This window comes from Phascolarctos cinereus, unplaced genomic scaffold, assembly GCF_003287225.1.
Source record: "Phascolarctos cinereus isolate Bilbo 61053 unplaced genomic scaffold, phaCin_HiC Scaffold_5;HRSCAF=322, whole genome shotgun sequence".
In the NCBI taxonomy this organism is placed as follows: domain Eukaryota; kingdom Metazoa; phylum Chordata; class Mammalia; order Diprotodontia; family Phascolarctidae; genus Phascolarctos; species Phascolarctos cinereus.
This window is the reverse complement of record NW_027555958.1, coordinates 109,428,453-109,443,010: the sequence shown is the minus strand read 5'-3', so window position 1 is coordinate 109,443,010 and position 14,558 is coordinate 109,428,453. Positions and strand designations below refer to the sequence as shown.

The 14,558-nt window shown below is 34.5% G+C and overlaps 1 protein-coding gene across 1 annotated transcript in view; it reads left to right on the top strand.

The window, feature by feature from the left end:
- The window catches only part of UTRN (utrophin), a 526,271-nt gene that overhangs the window by 216,092 nt on the left and 295,621 nt on the right, over positions 1–14,558 (top strand). Inside the window, 5 exon segments of the mRNA XM_020972489.2 lie at positions 153–228; positions 3,987–4,174; positions 5,538–5,655; positions 7,459–7,664; positions 10,663–10,817. Coding sequence (XP_020828148.1) covers positions 153–228; positions 3,987–4,174; positions 5,538–5,655; positions 7,459–7,664; positions 10,663–10,817 — 743 coding nt within the window.

Below are 14,558 nucleotides of genomic sequence, written 5' to 3'. Positions count from 1 at the left end.
CTATGAATAATAAACATAATTTTTGATATACTAGTTAGAATAATAGAAAAATGTTCAGCTTGAATATAATTTGAACTTTAAAATATTCTTCATTGTGTGGGAAATAATATTTTCTCCTACCTTTCTTTTTCTCTGTGTGCATGAAATTACAGCTGTTCAGAGATGTCCCTAGCACCTTGAGAAAGAGAGAATTGGATGTTTCAGAGCCCCATCCTTCAATGCTCTCTGGTGAGTAAGGGAAAACTTACCAGTTTAGCTTTGTTTAATTCTATATAGAACGTTGTCTTTCTAATTATTTCTTTATAAAGCCATTCTTCTAAGAGAGTTTTAAGAGTAATTTTTCCTATTCATTCACTCAAGAGGTAAGATTGTTTTTAAAGAGATTCTGAAAAATCTCTTTAAAAACAATCTTACCTCTTGAGTGAATAAAAAGTATTAAGAGTAGAATAGTTAATACTAGCATTATGATTATGTGAATTAGACTGGGATGATAGCTTCTCATGTTGAATATTGATTGGCATTTCCATGTTGTTGTTACCCCAAACAACATAGTCATAATTCATTGTAAGTGACTCTCATGGGAAAGTTATGATGCCTGAAATGAGAGTGTGAGAGTCTGTAGGCTTGTACTTTGGCCCCAGCACTTCCCCTCTTGTGAATATCAGCCTGTATGTCATCACTTTTATGCAGTTGTTTCCCTGTAATGTTTTAGATAACTATGTATTTCATTCAGCTAGTGAATATGTTAAGTACAAGTAGGGGGAATGTGCGTAAATGTGAACTAATAGTGGTAGTAATGGCTGACATTTATAAAACACCTTAACATTTGAAAAATACATAGATAACCTCATCTGAATCTTATAAAATCTTTGTAATGTAGGTACTACACATGTTATCATCCCCATTTTACAGTTGAATCAACTGAGACCAGCTAGTTAATGTTAGACTTCAGATTTGAACCTGGATCTTTCAATTCCAAATCCAACACTTTTACTCTTAGCCAGGGTACTTCTCAAACTGTTTTCTGCCTTAGCCTCAGAATGTTCTAGCTAGAAGGACACATAGTAATCATTTAGTAAATAACCCTTTCATTTTTTGGTTGTATAAACTGTCTCCCAAGGAAGCTCAGTCATTTGCTGAAAATTACATAGCTAATTACATCAGTATTTAACCTAGGTAAAAGTATTTTACTTTTCCACCCCAACTACTACCTCACACAAACCACATTGCTTCTCATTAGTAGGATACTTTTGAGGGTTGTTGGAGATACAAAAGAATTAAAAGACATATTTACTCCTCTCAAAGAGATTACCTTTTTTTCCCCAGAACACCCACAATGCCTCTATGAATGACTTGAAATTAGGCAGTTTTTGTATTGTCAGTCATGCTTTGTATATTCCTTCAATTATTAATATTTTCAGTAGACATGCCTTTTCTGGTTTTTTTTAACATCACAAAATGTATATGTTCTTATTGTCAAAGTGTAGCTTGTATTTAAGATCTGCATCTATGATTTTGTCACTTTGGGAGTTTTCCTCCACCATTTTGGAGCCAGAAGGGTCCAGTGGAAGGAAGACTTTTTCTGAAGTGAGGACACCTGGATTCGGTTTCCTTCTCTGACGCTTAACTACCTAGATGACCTTTCTGTCACTTAACTATCCTTCATATTCCTTTTCTTTGTTTGTAAAATGGGGACGTTGGATTAAATTTCTACTGAGGTCACTTCTAAGTAGATCTATGATCCTATGAGTAAGATGGGCTACTCACCTGTAAGTTAGAGTCTTTGCTGTCTTGGTCACTGAGATGTTAAACAATTTGTCCATTTTCACTAGTAAGTGTCAGTGGCAACCCTTGAACCTAGGTCATTCTGACTCCAAGCCTGGCCCCTTAACCCACTATATATTAGATCTCCAATGTGTTATTTTTTAATCTCCATTTTAATTTCAAAGAATCACAGGTGGAATCTGGTAAAGAGTTTAACTGATAACATTTTTAATCAATGGGTAAAGGATTACACTTTAATTAAGCACATACTATGTGCTAGATGCTTTGATAATTGCTTCACACATGTTTCAGTTTGATGTCATTTGATTTTCATAGCAGCCCTGGGAATAGATCTGTTATCATCATTTTGTAGTTAAGGCAACTGAGGCAGACAGATGTTAGTTGACTTGTTCAGCATCATATGGATATTAAGTGAATGAGGCTGGATTTTAACTCAAGTCTTTCCAGTACCCTTCCCAGTGCTCCATCCACTCAAGTCACCAAATGCTGTGGCTGTTCAACTAGTATCAAATCAGTTTGTAATTCTGGTATGAGAATAGCATAATTTTATATATATGCCCACACATATGTACTTGTATGAATGTGTGGGTGGCTTTTCATACACAAGAAAATATCTACATTATTACAGGTGTATCCCACTCTAAATATTACCTTCGTATATAAACATATGGACTTGAGATGGATAAATTAGAGGTGATTGCCCTTATTTTAGATAGGTTCTTGATTATATAGGATTCATATCTATCCTGTTATACTTTAAAGGTTTTCTTGGAAATACACATGACTTTACTTGAACACATCTCTGAATGACCTATAACAGCATGAACTTGGGACATATGAGGTGATTCACTCCATAACTGCATCTGTTATATTCCAGTAAATAGGCTGTGTGGGAGAAAAATTTTTCCCCAGGTTCACAGATGGTAGGTAGTTGAAAGAAATCTCTGTGAAAGCAGTAATTAAATGACATTTGCCCTTGTAGAGTGAAACACAGAATTCTAATAACATTCTTGTGGTCTTTCACCCTCAGTGATTTTAGCCAGTTATATATTTTACACTATGCCCTAACTTAAAATATTAATGCAAGGTACATTTAAAAATTTTCATTGGAAAACTAACTTATATTTACATAGTGTTTTGACAGTAATAAAATGCTTTCCTTAAAAATTGCCTGCTAGCTATGTAGAATTTCTATTATTAAACCAGTTTTGCAGAAGAAAAAACTTAAGTCTCCCAAATGTTATATATATATTTATATGCAACTTTATTACTCACCATCATATGAACTGCAAGAATGTAAACTGATAAAAATCTAAATGAGTAGAACCAAGAGAAGTGATATAATAAAAACAACACTGTAAAGATAAACATCTTTGAAAGCTGTAGAACTATGATCAATATAGTGATTATTCATGATTCCAGTTTACTAGTGATGTACCATCATCTGAAAGAGAGGGTAATGGATTTAGGGTAAAGAATAAGACATTAACATTTTTGTATACATCCAATACTTGATTATGCATAATTTTACAAGGATTTGTTTTGTTTCCCTTTTTGTTAATGACATGGAAGGTGGGAGGGAGAAAAAAATAGACCTTTATTAAAAAATATTAAAAATAGCTGCATGGGGGAGTGCTTTTACAGATGTGGAATGCTGTGTTCTCTTTCAAATGATGTCATCATAATGTTAGTTTTACTTAATTTTTTTATAAGAACTCTTGGAGTGGGAGTAATTTGTAAATGTTTATGACATTAAAACAAAATATATCAATAGGATTAAAAAAATTTTGGAGCTGAGAATCCAACTCAGACCTTCTGATTTTCCCACCAGCACTAATTCCAATCAGTCATATTGTTCCTCAAAACTAGCTTATGTTTCCATTAAAATTTATGTATTTTACAAAATGCTTTCCTTCCAAAATCCTACCTCACTAGAAAGTTCAAGTATCCTTATTTTATAGATGAGTAAATATAATATTTGCCCCAAGTCACAGCAGTAATAGGTAGGAGTTAGAACTTGAACTCAGTTCTAGAGAAGCCTTGTCTCTCCCGTTCTTCTAACGTGTATTGCAAGATGAAATAAATTTAATTGTTGACATATATAAAATGGAGATTTGCTTATTAAAATTCTCAGCATTTCATTTGAAAGATAAAAAAGTAGTAGCAAAATCCCCTCCTGATGTATTTGTATTTCCTTTTAGCTTATCCTTCCACCTCAGAAATTACTGTTCAGACACAGCCATCTTTAGAACCTTCATTACCTCCTGATCTGGATAAAACTACCACTGAACTAGCTGACTGGCTGGTGTTGATTGAACAAATGCTGAAGTCCAACATTGTCACTGTTGGGAATGCAGAAGAGATCAAACAGACAATTGAACGTATGAAAGTAAGTATGTGGTGTAAAGTTGAATCCCAGAATCATAAAAGCAGATAAGACTGACCTTAAAAAAATCTTCTTTTCATTTGTGGTGTTAACTGTGGGAATGTGGAGTTGAGAAAGCTTTTAGTACGAGGAAGTAGAAACCTTCCTACTTAAAACAATTGGGTTTCATAAAACCCGCTTTTGCCCAATTAGGTTTCAGATGTACCTGTTGATTAATCTGCTAATATGTTAATGAATAAAATCAGCATACATCTCTTAGGCACTTATTTGCTAGGTACTACATATTTTGTAGATATAAACATAAATATGACATGTTCCCTACTCTTGATATTAAAAATTAGTGTTTAGTGTCTAGTTCACCAGACACTATTTAGTATGGAGTGTTTTTCTCTCTGCAACACAAAATAGAATATAAATGCATTGAATGTAGTCATACAAGGTCATTCTATTTGTAGGATTTCTTGAAGCTTTGTCTGAATTTTCAAGATTAAATTACTTTTTACATCCTAAATCAGAGGAACTTGTTTTACTTAAGTATAAGACTTTTGTAGGTAGGCTGATATTTGAAAAATGAGAGTTTTTTCTTTGGGACTGAGTTAGTAGTCTGTGTTGTAGTATATCTTATTCCTCCAGCACTGCCTCAATTCCTTTGCTAGCTATTGGTAAAACCTTACACTCCATCTACTCTGGTCCATATTTTTTTTATGATCATCATTCTTTAAACACAAATTATTCACTGATTTCATCATCTTTTCTTTAAGTATTGATCAGTTTTATGTGATAAAAAATCAGGACACTTAATCAGTATTAAATGGTACAAATGCTTCTGAGGCATCAGTTTATCATTAATGTAATTAGTCTATAGTTCAGAACCTCACTGATATACTTGCACTCTTTAATCACCTTTATAATGCTTAGTCAAGCTTGTTTTTCATGTTATTTCATTGGCAATACTGGGAAAGTCATCTTAAACACACATCTGGATCTAGATAAGTCGATGTATTGTCTTTCTGGGAAAAAAAATCATTAGATTCATTAGAACTGTTTTTCGTTAAACTAACATTTGTGTTTTATTATAATACATAGGAAAAGAGATGATGGACTGTTTTAGAGAGAGTTTTATCACCTAGGAGTTTCCTGTACTAAGGAAACCACAGGTCCAGGCTTTTAGCACCTTCTAGGTTGGCCCTAGAGACTTGTCCAGAGCACTGAGTGCCTAACTGACTTCCCTAGGATCAAACAGCCAGAATGGAATGAGTCAGAGACGACTTGAACTTCTGTCTTGCTGACTTTTGAGGTCAGACCTCTCTCAATTGTACCTTAATACCTATTGGTGCTAAATATAATATAAACATTTTTTCATTAGATTACAAAGGCTGACCTAGAACAACGTCACTCTCAACTGGATTATGTTTTTACTTTGGCTCAGAATTTGAAGAATAAAACTACTAGTACAGATATAAAAACAGCAATCACAGAAAGATGTAAGTCTTATAAACATTATCTCTTATTGTCTTCCTCCTTTTGCAAATCGTGATCCTACTAATATGTATATATGCATATATATGTGTGTGTGTCATATATACAGATATGTATATGTACCTACATATATATGGGTGCATTTTATATATTTTTATACACACATATCAAACAATGTTTGGGTATGCACATTTGTATATGTAGTACATTTCTTGAATTTGTATTTTGGGTTTGTACTTAGAATTGCCACTGCAGAATATTCTTTTTATGCCTATATATTTCCCTCTGTGCCAAATGTCAGATCACTCTTGCTTTTGTGAACTATTAGTGTCTTTATTTTGGGTTGTGTACAGATATCTCTCCCCAAGTCTCACTTGGATGGTTCATCGAGTCGTGGAGGTGAACCAGTGTCCTTGAAGGAGGACAGGAGGATTGCAAGCTCTTAGAGTTCTGTTGAACTTTTTATGTTTGGCAAAGCGATCTTCACAACATGAAGAAAAAAAAATTAAAGCCATCCAAATCCTTTGGCACACAGAAGCATAAGAATCTTTATTTTTTCAAATTTATAAATTTAATATTGGAGGCTGGTGGCACTTAGAGCATGGCCCTGTTGATAGAATACATGTGTGTTAATCAAGCTGTAACCCAGCTTTTTTGAAGAGACTCATCACCACATTGCCTGCAACATAATGAATTCTTTTTCTTTAGCAACTCTCTTGTCTACTCTGCATTGAATGATTGTGAGCTGGATCAGTCCAGAAACAATACTCAGGTCATGTCATTATAAATCTTTCAGTATCAAAATGTACTAATTTAAAGCAGGCAGTGATTTTTCACTTAATGAAAATTAACTTGGCTTACTAGAGATTACAATTACTTACACTTTGGGTTTATTTTATTCACATTTGTTTTTAAGCAACCAAGAAAATAAATGCAAGGACACAAGAAAGTGCTACTGTCACTTAAGTATTACTATTGAGTCTCATTTCACTGATGGGATTCAAGTAAATTGTTTTAAAAGGTATAAGATTAAGGTAGCAATAAGTTAATTGGAAAAGTTAATTTAGGAAATAGATCCTTGTGGCCTTAAAGAATCTTTGTGTCTCTAGGAGTAGTTTTATCACTTATCATGTGGTAGGATTAAGCCCATTTTCTTTTTGTTTTGTATTCCTTGGGGTATAGAATGCTAGAATAATATAATTTTTTTTGAACAATGTAATTTTTGACTGCTCCCCTGCTTTATTCTGACTGGATGTGCCTTTCTGTTTCCTGTCTCTACTGTTGTGCTTTGTACTTTTGTCTATCTTGTGAATCCTCCTGAAACCTCCCCCTTAATAGTCTCATCTCATGCATTGTCATCACTTCTTTCAAGAGCCCAAGAGTGGCCTGCTTTTCTATTTCGTCAGTGCTTCATTTATGAAATTCATAGGCCCTGCCATCCCCCATTAAGTGTAAAACCAGGTAGGGGTGTTGTTTTAATAGGGATCTATCAACTTTAATATCCCTTGATTTTTGGTTTAGTTTAGTTTGGAGTTGATTATTACATTTTTGGGGATTACCTGGATGTGTACTATTACCCTCTAATTTTAGATTTGTACTTTTGACAGTTAAGAGGCTATCCTGTCCTGTCTCTTTAGGGACATTTCTTACAATTTAGGTATATGGGCACATTGGTTCCTTCTCTTAGAGCAAAGCATAAATCTTTTTGTTTCATCAAACATCCAGACTGCAAACATAAATCAGTCTGTCAGCGATTCTCAATTCATATTCACTTTGAGGCCTAACTTTCTGCGTTGTTTCCCTTATAGTAAATAAAGTAAAAATCCAGTGGGCCAGTACTGAATTTGGAGTGGACACACGGCAAGGGCAACTCCAAAACATGCTTGCTGACAGCGAACACTGGAAGGATGTAACCAGACAAGCTGAAGAGCTTATTAGACAGCATGAAGCCAAAGTCCATAGTGTCTCAGAGGTCTCAAAGGAACCACTGATCAAACAGCTTTCTGAGAACAAAGTAGGAGTCACCAGATTGTTTGCATTTCTTTTTCTTCAGTGAAGTTTCATTTTATTAATTTTCTATGAGGTCTTTCAGTATTTAGAGTTCTGATACATATATTTTTAAAATTGTGCACTGAATTTTTTTTTTTACATCAGAAAGATAGGCCCACAACATGAAAATTTATTTTGTACACACATCATTTTAAGGCTGCTTTGGTGAGTTAATGCCAAAGATGTTTAAAGTTTAAATAAAAAACTAACCCCAAAACCTTTTTGTCACCATTTTATGGAATTTGTCATTGTGGAAAAGAGTACTAGACTTGAAAACCATAGAGACCTGTATACTACACTTGTCTGTCACGCTTAATTGGTTTTTGTATAATTATGGACTTAACCATTCTGATCATCACATGTAAAAAATTGAGCATAATGCGACTTTTTAAGTTATATTTTGACATTTAGTTTATTTTTTCCCATTATGGCAAAAGACGGAGAAGGAATTCCATCCACATTTTTTGTATTTCCCAAACCTATAGTAAACACCTACCATCACTCTTGACATACTGAATTATTTTACTTTTGTGACCCTTCTTTTTCCCCATTCTCTGTAAAAGTCTCCAAAAGAATATAGTGCCTGGATACTTCAATTGTAAAATGTGATTAAATATTAAGACATTGGATAATAGGTATAATTAATGCAATTTAGGGCAGAGAATTCTAATCATCATTACATTGCTTTGATTTGATATATGGATTACAGTTGTGAAGAGTGGAATCTTTGATTGTAAAATATTTTGCTTTTTTTTGTATTCCCAATGCTTTAGCCCATTGCCTGGCACATAGTGGGTGCTTAATTAGTGTTTGTTGGTTGATTGATTTAAAATAGAAGAACAAGAGTCCCCTTATAGTCAGTGCCCTGTAGTTTATCGTTAGTGTTTTTACCAAATCTCAGAGTCTGTTTGATAACCACCTGTTTGGTAACTCTAGTTACAGAAGCAGGTCTATAGTGGGCTCTGAATACATTTAGTGTTGAATGGTATATTCTCCCACGCATTTATTTTGGAAGAGTATTTTTTTCTTTTTTATCTATAACTTGCGAATTGAGGGACTAGTAGATGGAGAAGATAAATCATTCAAAGAAACAAAATATCTTCAGATGGCCTTGTTTGGGTTTCATGTAATTGTTAAGGCATGAAGAATATAATCTTTTAATGATTTTTATATTATATGGCTGGTCACCTCAAACGTTTTTCCTTTGAGCAGTATTTTATTTACTCTTTGTAGAGTTCATATTTGTTTAGGGGTTATCATCCTGATGTTATCTCAGGCACCTCTTATAAGAAAATAACTTTTTTTTTTTTGGCTCAGCAGTGGGGTTAAGTGACTTGCCCAGGGTCACACAGCTAGTAAGTGTTATGTGTCTGAGGTCGGATTTGAACTCAGGTCCTACTGAATCCAGGGTCAGTGCTCTATCCATTGCGCCACCTAGCTGCCCAGGAAAATAATTTTTAAAAATTTATTTGCTAGACACTGCAGGTAGACTGCAGTGTCTAATGACAATATTTAATTTTCTCATGTAAACTTCACTTTATTGTACCAATATGAACTATTGGCTACCACTTTTTAATGATCTGTTGGAGAAAAATAGAATTGAATTATTGAACTTTTAGGATATTCTAGGGAGATTTTAAATTGCTATTGTTATTACTTTATATGTGTACTTTGTTTATATCTTAAAGGGAATTTTCTACAGAAGCAGTTAAAGGACTTTTGGAAGTCTGGTTGAATATTTAGAGCAGTGGTATTCTGGTAAATGTTTAACAATTGACTCCTTGCAAACTCCTTGCAAAAGGGATGTATACCCCATACACTATAGTATTAAATTTTTCTCCCTAACTTTCCCCATTCTAAACAATTAGCAAAACAATAAACTATGACCTGATTTCTAGCATTTGCTAACTTCTTACATATAAATGCTCACACAGAAAATTTAACAGTTGGCTCCCCAGTATGAGTTTGAGCTGCCTCCAGCACACCTGCTTTAGGGTGGTCCAAACTCTCTTGTGCTGTAGTACAATATGACAGTATTCAAAGTGCAGTCTGGGTCTCCCAAGGAGACCCAAAACCTTTTGAGAATGCATCTGTGAAGTCAAGGCAGTTTTCATAATAATAGTAAGAAATTTTAATTTCAAATATGGTTAACATTTACATATGTAACCCCCTTAAACAAAAGCCTGTATGTGTGTGATGCTTTTAAAAGAGTCCTGGAACCACTGGTATAGTATAGAGACAAAATGACTGAAAATTCCTGGGTTTGAATTGGCCACTCATAAACCATGTGATCTTGAACAAGTAGATTATTCTCTCTTGGTCCCAGTTTCTGTATCTGTGTAGTTCCTGCCATTCCTATCTTGAAAGGTCTGTAGTAAGGACCAAATGACAGAATAAATGTAAAATGTGTTTATGCCACAAAGTGTTAAATACCAGCTTCTAGGTGATATAGCTCTACTACAGCCTCTTTATTTGGTTTGTCTTTTGCCCAATAGTTTCATGTTGTATAAAGATTAAGAATAGATATGCTGAATTAATTAATAGTTATTCTTAATATTTTTTCTGGTAGAAAGCAAGAAGATTGCTTTTGTTGCTTTTATTCTCAGTGAACCTTTTTATAGTACTCTATGTACTATCTATTATGGTATTCTATGTACATGTACTATATCTATTTGTTCTGTATGCCTTTGCCTCAGAATATACTTTTCTCTTTCTAGATACTTCTATTTTTCCCTTCAGTTAAAAAAAAATAAAACCTTATATTTGAAGATACTTTGAGTCCATTTTAAAAGTGTATGCTTATGCAAACTAGATTATAAATAACTATTTAGATTATTTTTTCAATGCATTCAGGGTATGAGAAAATTGGTGTAAAATATTTGAATGGTTTTTTATTTTGTTGTGGTGTACCTTACATCTTTGATTCCATTAATGTTATTTTTTCCCCTGAAATTGCACTTTAGATGCTAATTGAGGAGCTGAATAAAAGTGAAGCTACAATGAAAATCTGTGACAATCTGTGGAAGAACTTGCTCCAGACCTACAGCAGTGATGACACAAGGAAAGTGAAAGAAAGTGGTGATGACTTGAATGCGTCCTGGGTTAACCTCAATCAAAGGTAATTTAAAGACTTTACTGGTTAATAGTGCACAGTCAATCTGGAATATAATTTCTTAGTATTTCTTAAGTAAATGATCTAAAGATTTAAGCTATGATTCTCAGAGATACATGCAATAATTTTATTGTTGTTGAGTCTTTCAGCCGTGTCTGACTCTCCATGACCCTATCTGAGGTTTTCTTGGCTATGATACGGTAGTAGTTTGCCATTTCCTTCTTCAGTGGATTAAGGCAAACAGAGATTGAGTGACTTGGAATCAGTGTATGAGGCTAGTTTTGAACTCAGGTCTTCCTGACTCCAAGCCCAGCACTCTATCCACCGAGCCATCTAGCTTGCCTCCATGCAACCATTTATCTATGACTTATTCATTCAGTACATCTTTGCATTAATAAGTAAATCAGTCAGCATCTATTGAAGACCTACTTTTCCCCAGACAATGTGCTGGAGTTACTGATGATAAAATGTAGAAGGGAAATAGCCACTGTCGTCCTGGCAATGCTTATCCTATCAAGTGCTTATCATTTATACATTATTGTTCTAGCTACTAGGCAAGATTAAAACAGAAGGTATTGTACCTGCCCTCATTGAGTTTACCATTTTTTTTGTTCCTTTTGATAGTAAACTGAATTAATATTATTAGGTTAATATCATATTTCTAGGGTGGTTTTTGCCTTATCTATGGCAAATTAGCATTCACCATGGAATTTCTCCCTAAATAATTGTTGAAGTTTGTTATTCATTCTATTTTTGTTAGCTTTGTTTTCATATTTCTGTCTGTATGCTTTGCTCCAAACATTATCCTACTGCTTTGATGCTGTTAAATGGTACATATGAGTAAATACGTATTGTTGATCTTTGTTGGGAGAGCTTCCTTAGCAGCAGTTCTCTTTATCAATGAGGTCAGAGATCAGCACCTCCTTCAACCCCACCAAAATCAGTAATCACATCCTAGCATGGAAAGCTAGCTAAAAGGAAAGTTTGATCACTGTTGTGTTACTTATTATCTGTACTTTTGTGGACATGCCATTTTTTACTGTGTCTAAATTAAATTACTTCATATGTAAAGAAAATGCTTTATAATATAATGCACTTTTCAAATAAAGCTAAGTCATTCTTGTCTTTCAGTCCTGGTACGTCAATTTTAGGTGCATCTTATCTGTGTGAGAAAGCTTTTTCTTCAACCTAGGGTTTGAAGAACCACAAACAGTCTTAAGCTTCTGCTTAAAATTTCTTACTTATATTTGTCATTGCTTGAAAGTATTTACTTATTTCCTGGTTTGGAGAATGATCCCAAATGTCTTTAAATGAAATTAGAATCTCCTCCTCCCAGACCTTTAGATACATGATATGATTTACTTCCAAGTAATTTGATTTCAGAATTAATATTCTGCATTGGACTAAGGTAGATAATATTAGACTCATTTGTAATTCATAAAGCATAGCCAGAAATTTGGAAATGATCGATATAGTAAGTTTTTCTTTTACTTTTATTTTTGTAACAATCTATAAAACAAATTTCTGTAGAGTTTCTGCAGATGGAGTTGTTATTCAGTCATGTGTGACTCTTCTTGACCCCTTGGACCATACTGTCCATGGAGTTTTCGTACCAAAGATAATGAAGTGGTTTGCCTTTCCCTTCTCCAGTGGATTAAGGCAGACAGTTTAAATGCCTTGCCCACTGGGTCAACACAACTAGTAAGTGTCTGAGACCAGATTTGAACTCAGGTCTTCCTAACTCCAGGCCCAGCACTCTATCCATTGAGCCATCTAGCTACCTCCTAGAATAGAGTTCTAAGGCAAATTAAAAGAATGTGAATGTGGGTTGATATTCTGTCTTGGAAAGAGATTAGACTTTAGAAGAAAGAAATTTAGTGCAAATGCTATGTTTCATAAGAGACTTTTAGAAGAAAAAGTATATAATATTAAGTTTTCTGTGGCTCACTGGAGGAAAGTTCTATTTTGATATTACACCTGTTGGATATAACAGTGGGTTTGGATACATGAGCTGTAACCCATGACTGAGAGGAAAAGAACAGCAGGATTCCCTCCTTAGCAAAGAAAGATGATTCTTAAATATAGCTTTCCTACATAATGGCACCATTTGAGGTGTAATCCAAACAGTAAAGACTTTTTGCAGAAAACAAAACTTTCCAGAAAAATTGATCACTTAGGAATATAGATCTGCTTTATTTAGTACCTCTGATTCTTTTTTCCTTTGCTTTGTAAATATTTTAAGACCGTCTACAGCAATAGTTGGGTGAGATAGAGTAGGCAATTAAAAATGGATTATACTCAAAGGTAATCTTTCATCTATCATAACAGACAGAATGCAACACTCATGTTTTCATTCAGTTGCAGATAATGCTAAAGACAACTACCTTTTCATCAACAGTGTTTTAAAAACTTGAACTTATTTTTAAATAGACGTATGGTGGCTTATTAGAACATCATACTTTCTGAAGACACATGTGAGAGCTCTGTAGTCACATCGGTTGAAGTCTTTCAAGTGGATATGATCTTCCTCCCTCCCTCCCTCTCTCCTCCCTCCCTCTCTCCTTCCTTCCTTCCTTCCTTCCTTCCTTCCTTCCTTCCTTCCTTCCTTCCTTCCTTCCTTCCTTCCTTCCTTCCTTCCTTCCTTCCTTCCTTCCTTCCTTCCTTCCTTCCTTCCTTCCTTCCTTCTTTTTTCTTCCTTACCCACCTTTTCCCCTCCCCCCATCTCCTTTCCTAAGTTTGAAAAAAATGTACATAAAGTACTATAAAATCCTCAGCTATCCCAACTGCTTGTGGAGAATAATTTATGGTTATATGAGATTTCTAGATAGTTGAGCATTTACCCATTTAAGTACTAAAACATTTAAAACTCTTTGGCATTGATTTTTTTCTTAAATGCATTCTACCCTCCTATCTTCTTAAACAGTATATTTACTTGGTAATTGGAATGATCCACAGTTTTATTTGTGAAATGGCTTTGCAATTAGGTTCCCCCAACCCCCACCTTGGCTCTTCTTTTCCTTGGGAGTATTCTCCTCCATATTTTATCATAAATCTTGAGATTCTCAGAAGTGGAAACGATCTTGAGTAAAAGAATGTCACAATATTGCTTCAGAATAATTACATCCGAACAGTTGTGTAAACAAATTTGTCTTCAGTCCTCCCCTTTTCCCCCTGCCCTCCTGGGTTGTAGGTACCATTTCTATATAGTTAACAGAGTTCTAAGTAGGTGAGATATTACATGGAAACAGACAACCATAAGCAATATCCAGTGGTCTCTCATACATGAAAGTGATTAAGAAGTATATTAGGAAGTCAGTAAATTGTTGTTTGCTAGTTTCAGTCATGTTTGAATCTTTATGAACCCATTTGGGGTTTTCTTGGCATAGATATTAGAGTGGCTTGTCATACTTTCTCCAACTCATTTTACAGATGAGGAAACTGAGGAAAACAGGGTTAAATGATTCCAGTGTCACTGTGCTAGTAAGCTTTTGAGGCTGGATTTGAACTTGGTTTTCCCCAACTTCAGGCCTAGCACTCTATCCACTGTGCCACCTAACTGCCTTCATTAGGGTAATATACAGTTGCATACCATTAAATTGTCTAGTGTTACTAGTCTGTTTCTCTTTTCATGAACTCTTAATTTAGTACTCCAGTAGAGGCCTCCTCTGATGGCTTAGAGTGGTATACAGGCGACCTTGGGTTCTTAAATTCTTTGCTAATGGAGTATCCATTCAGACAGTGTTTGAC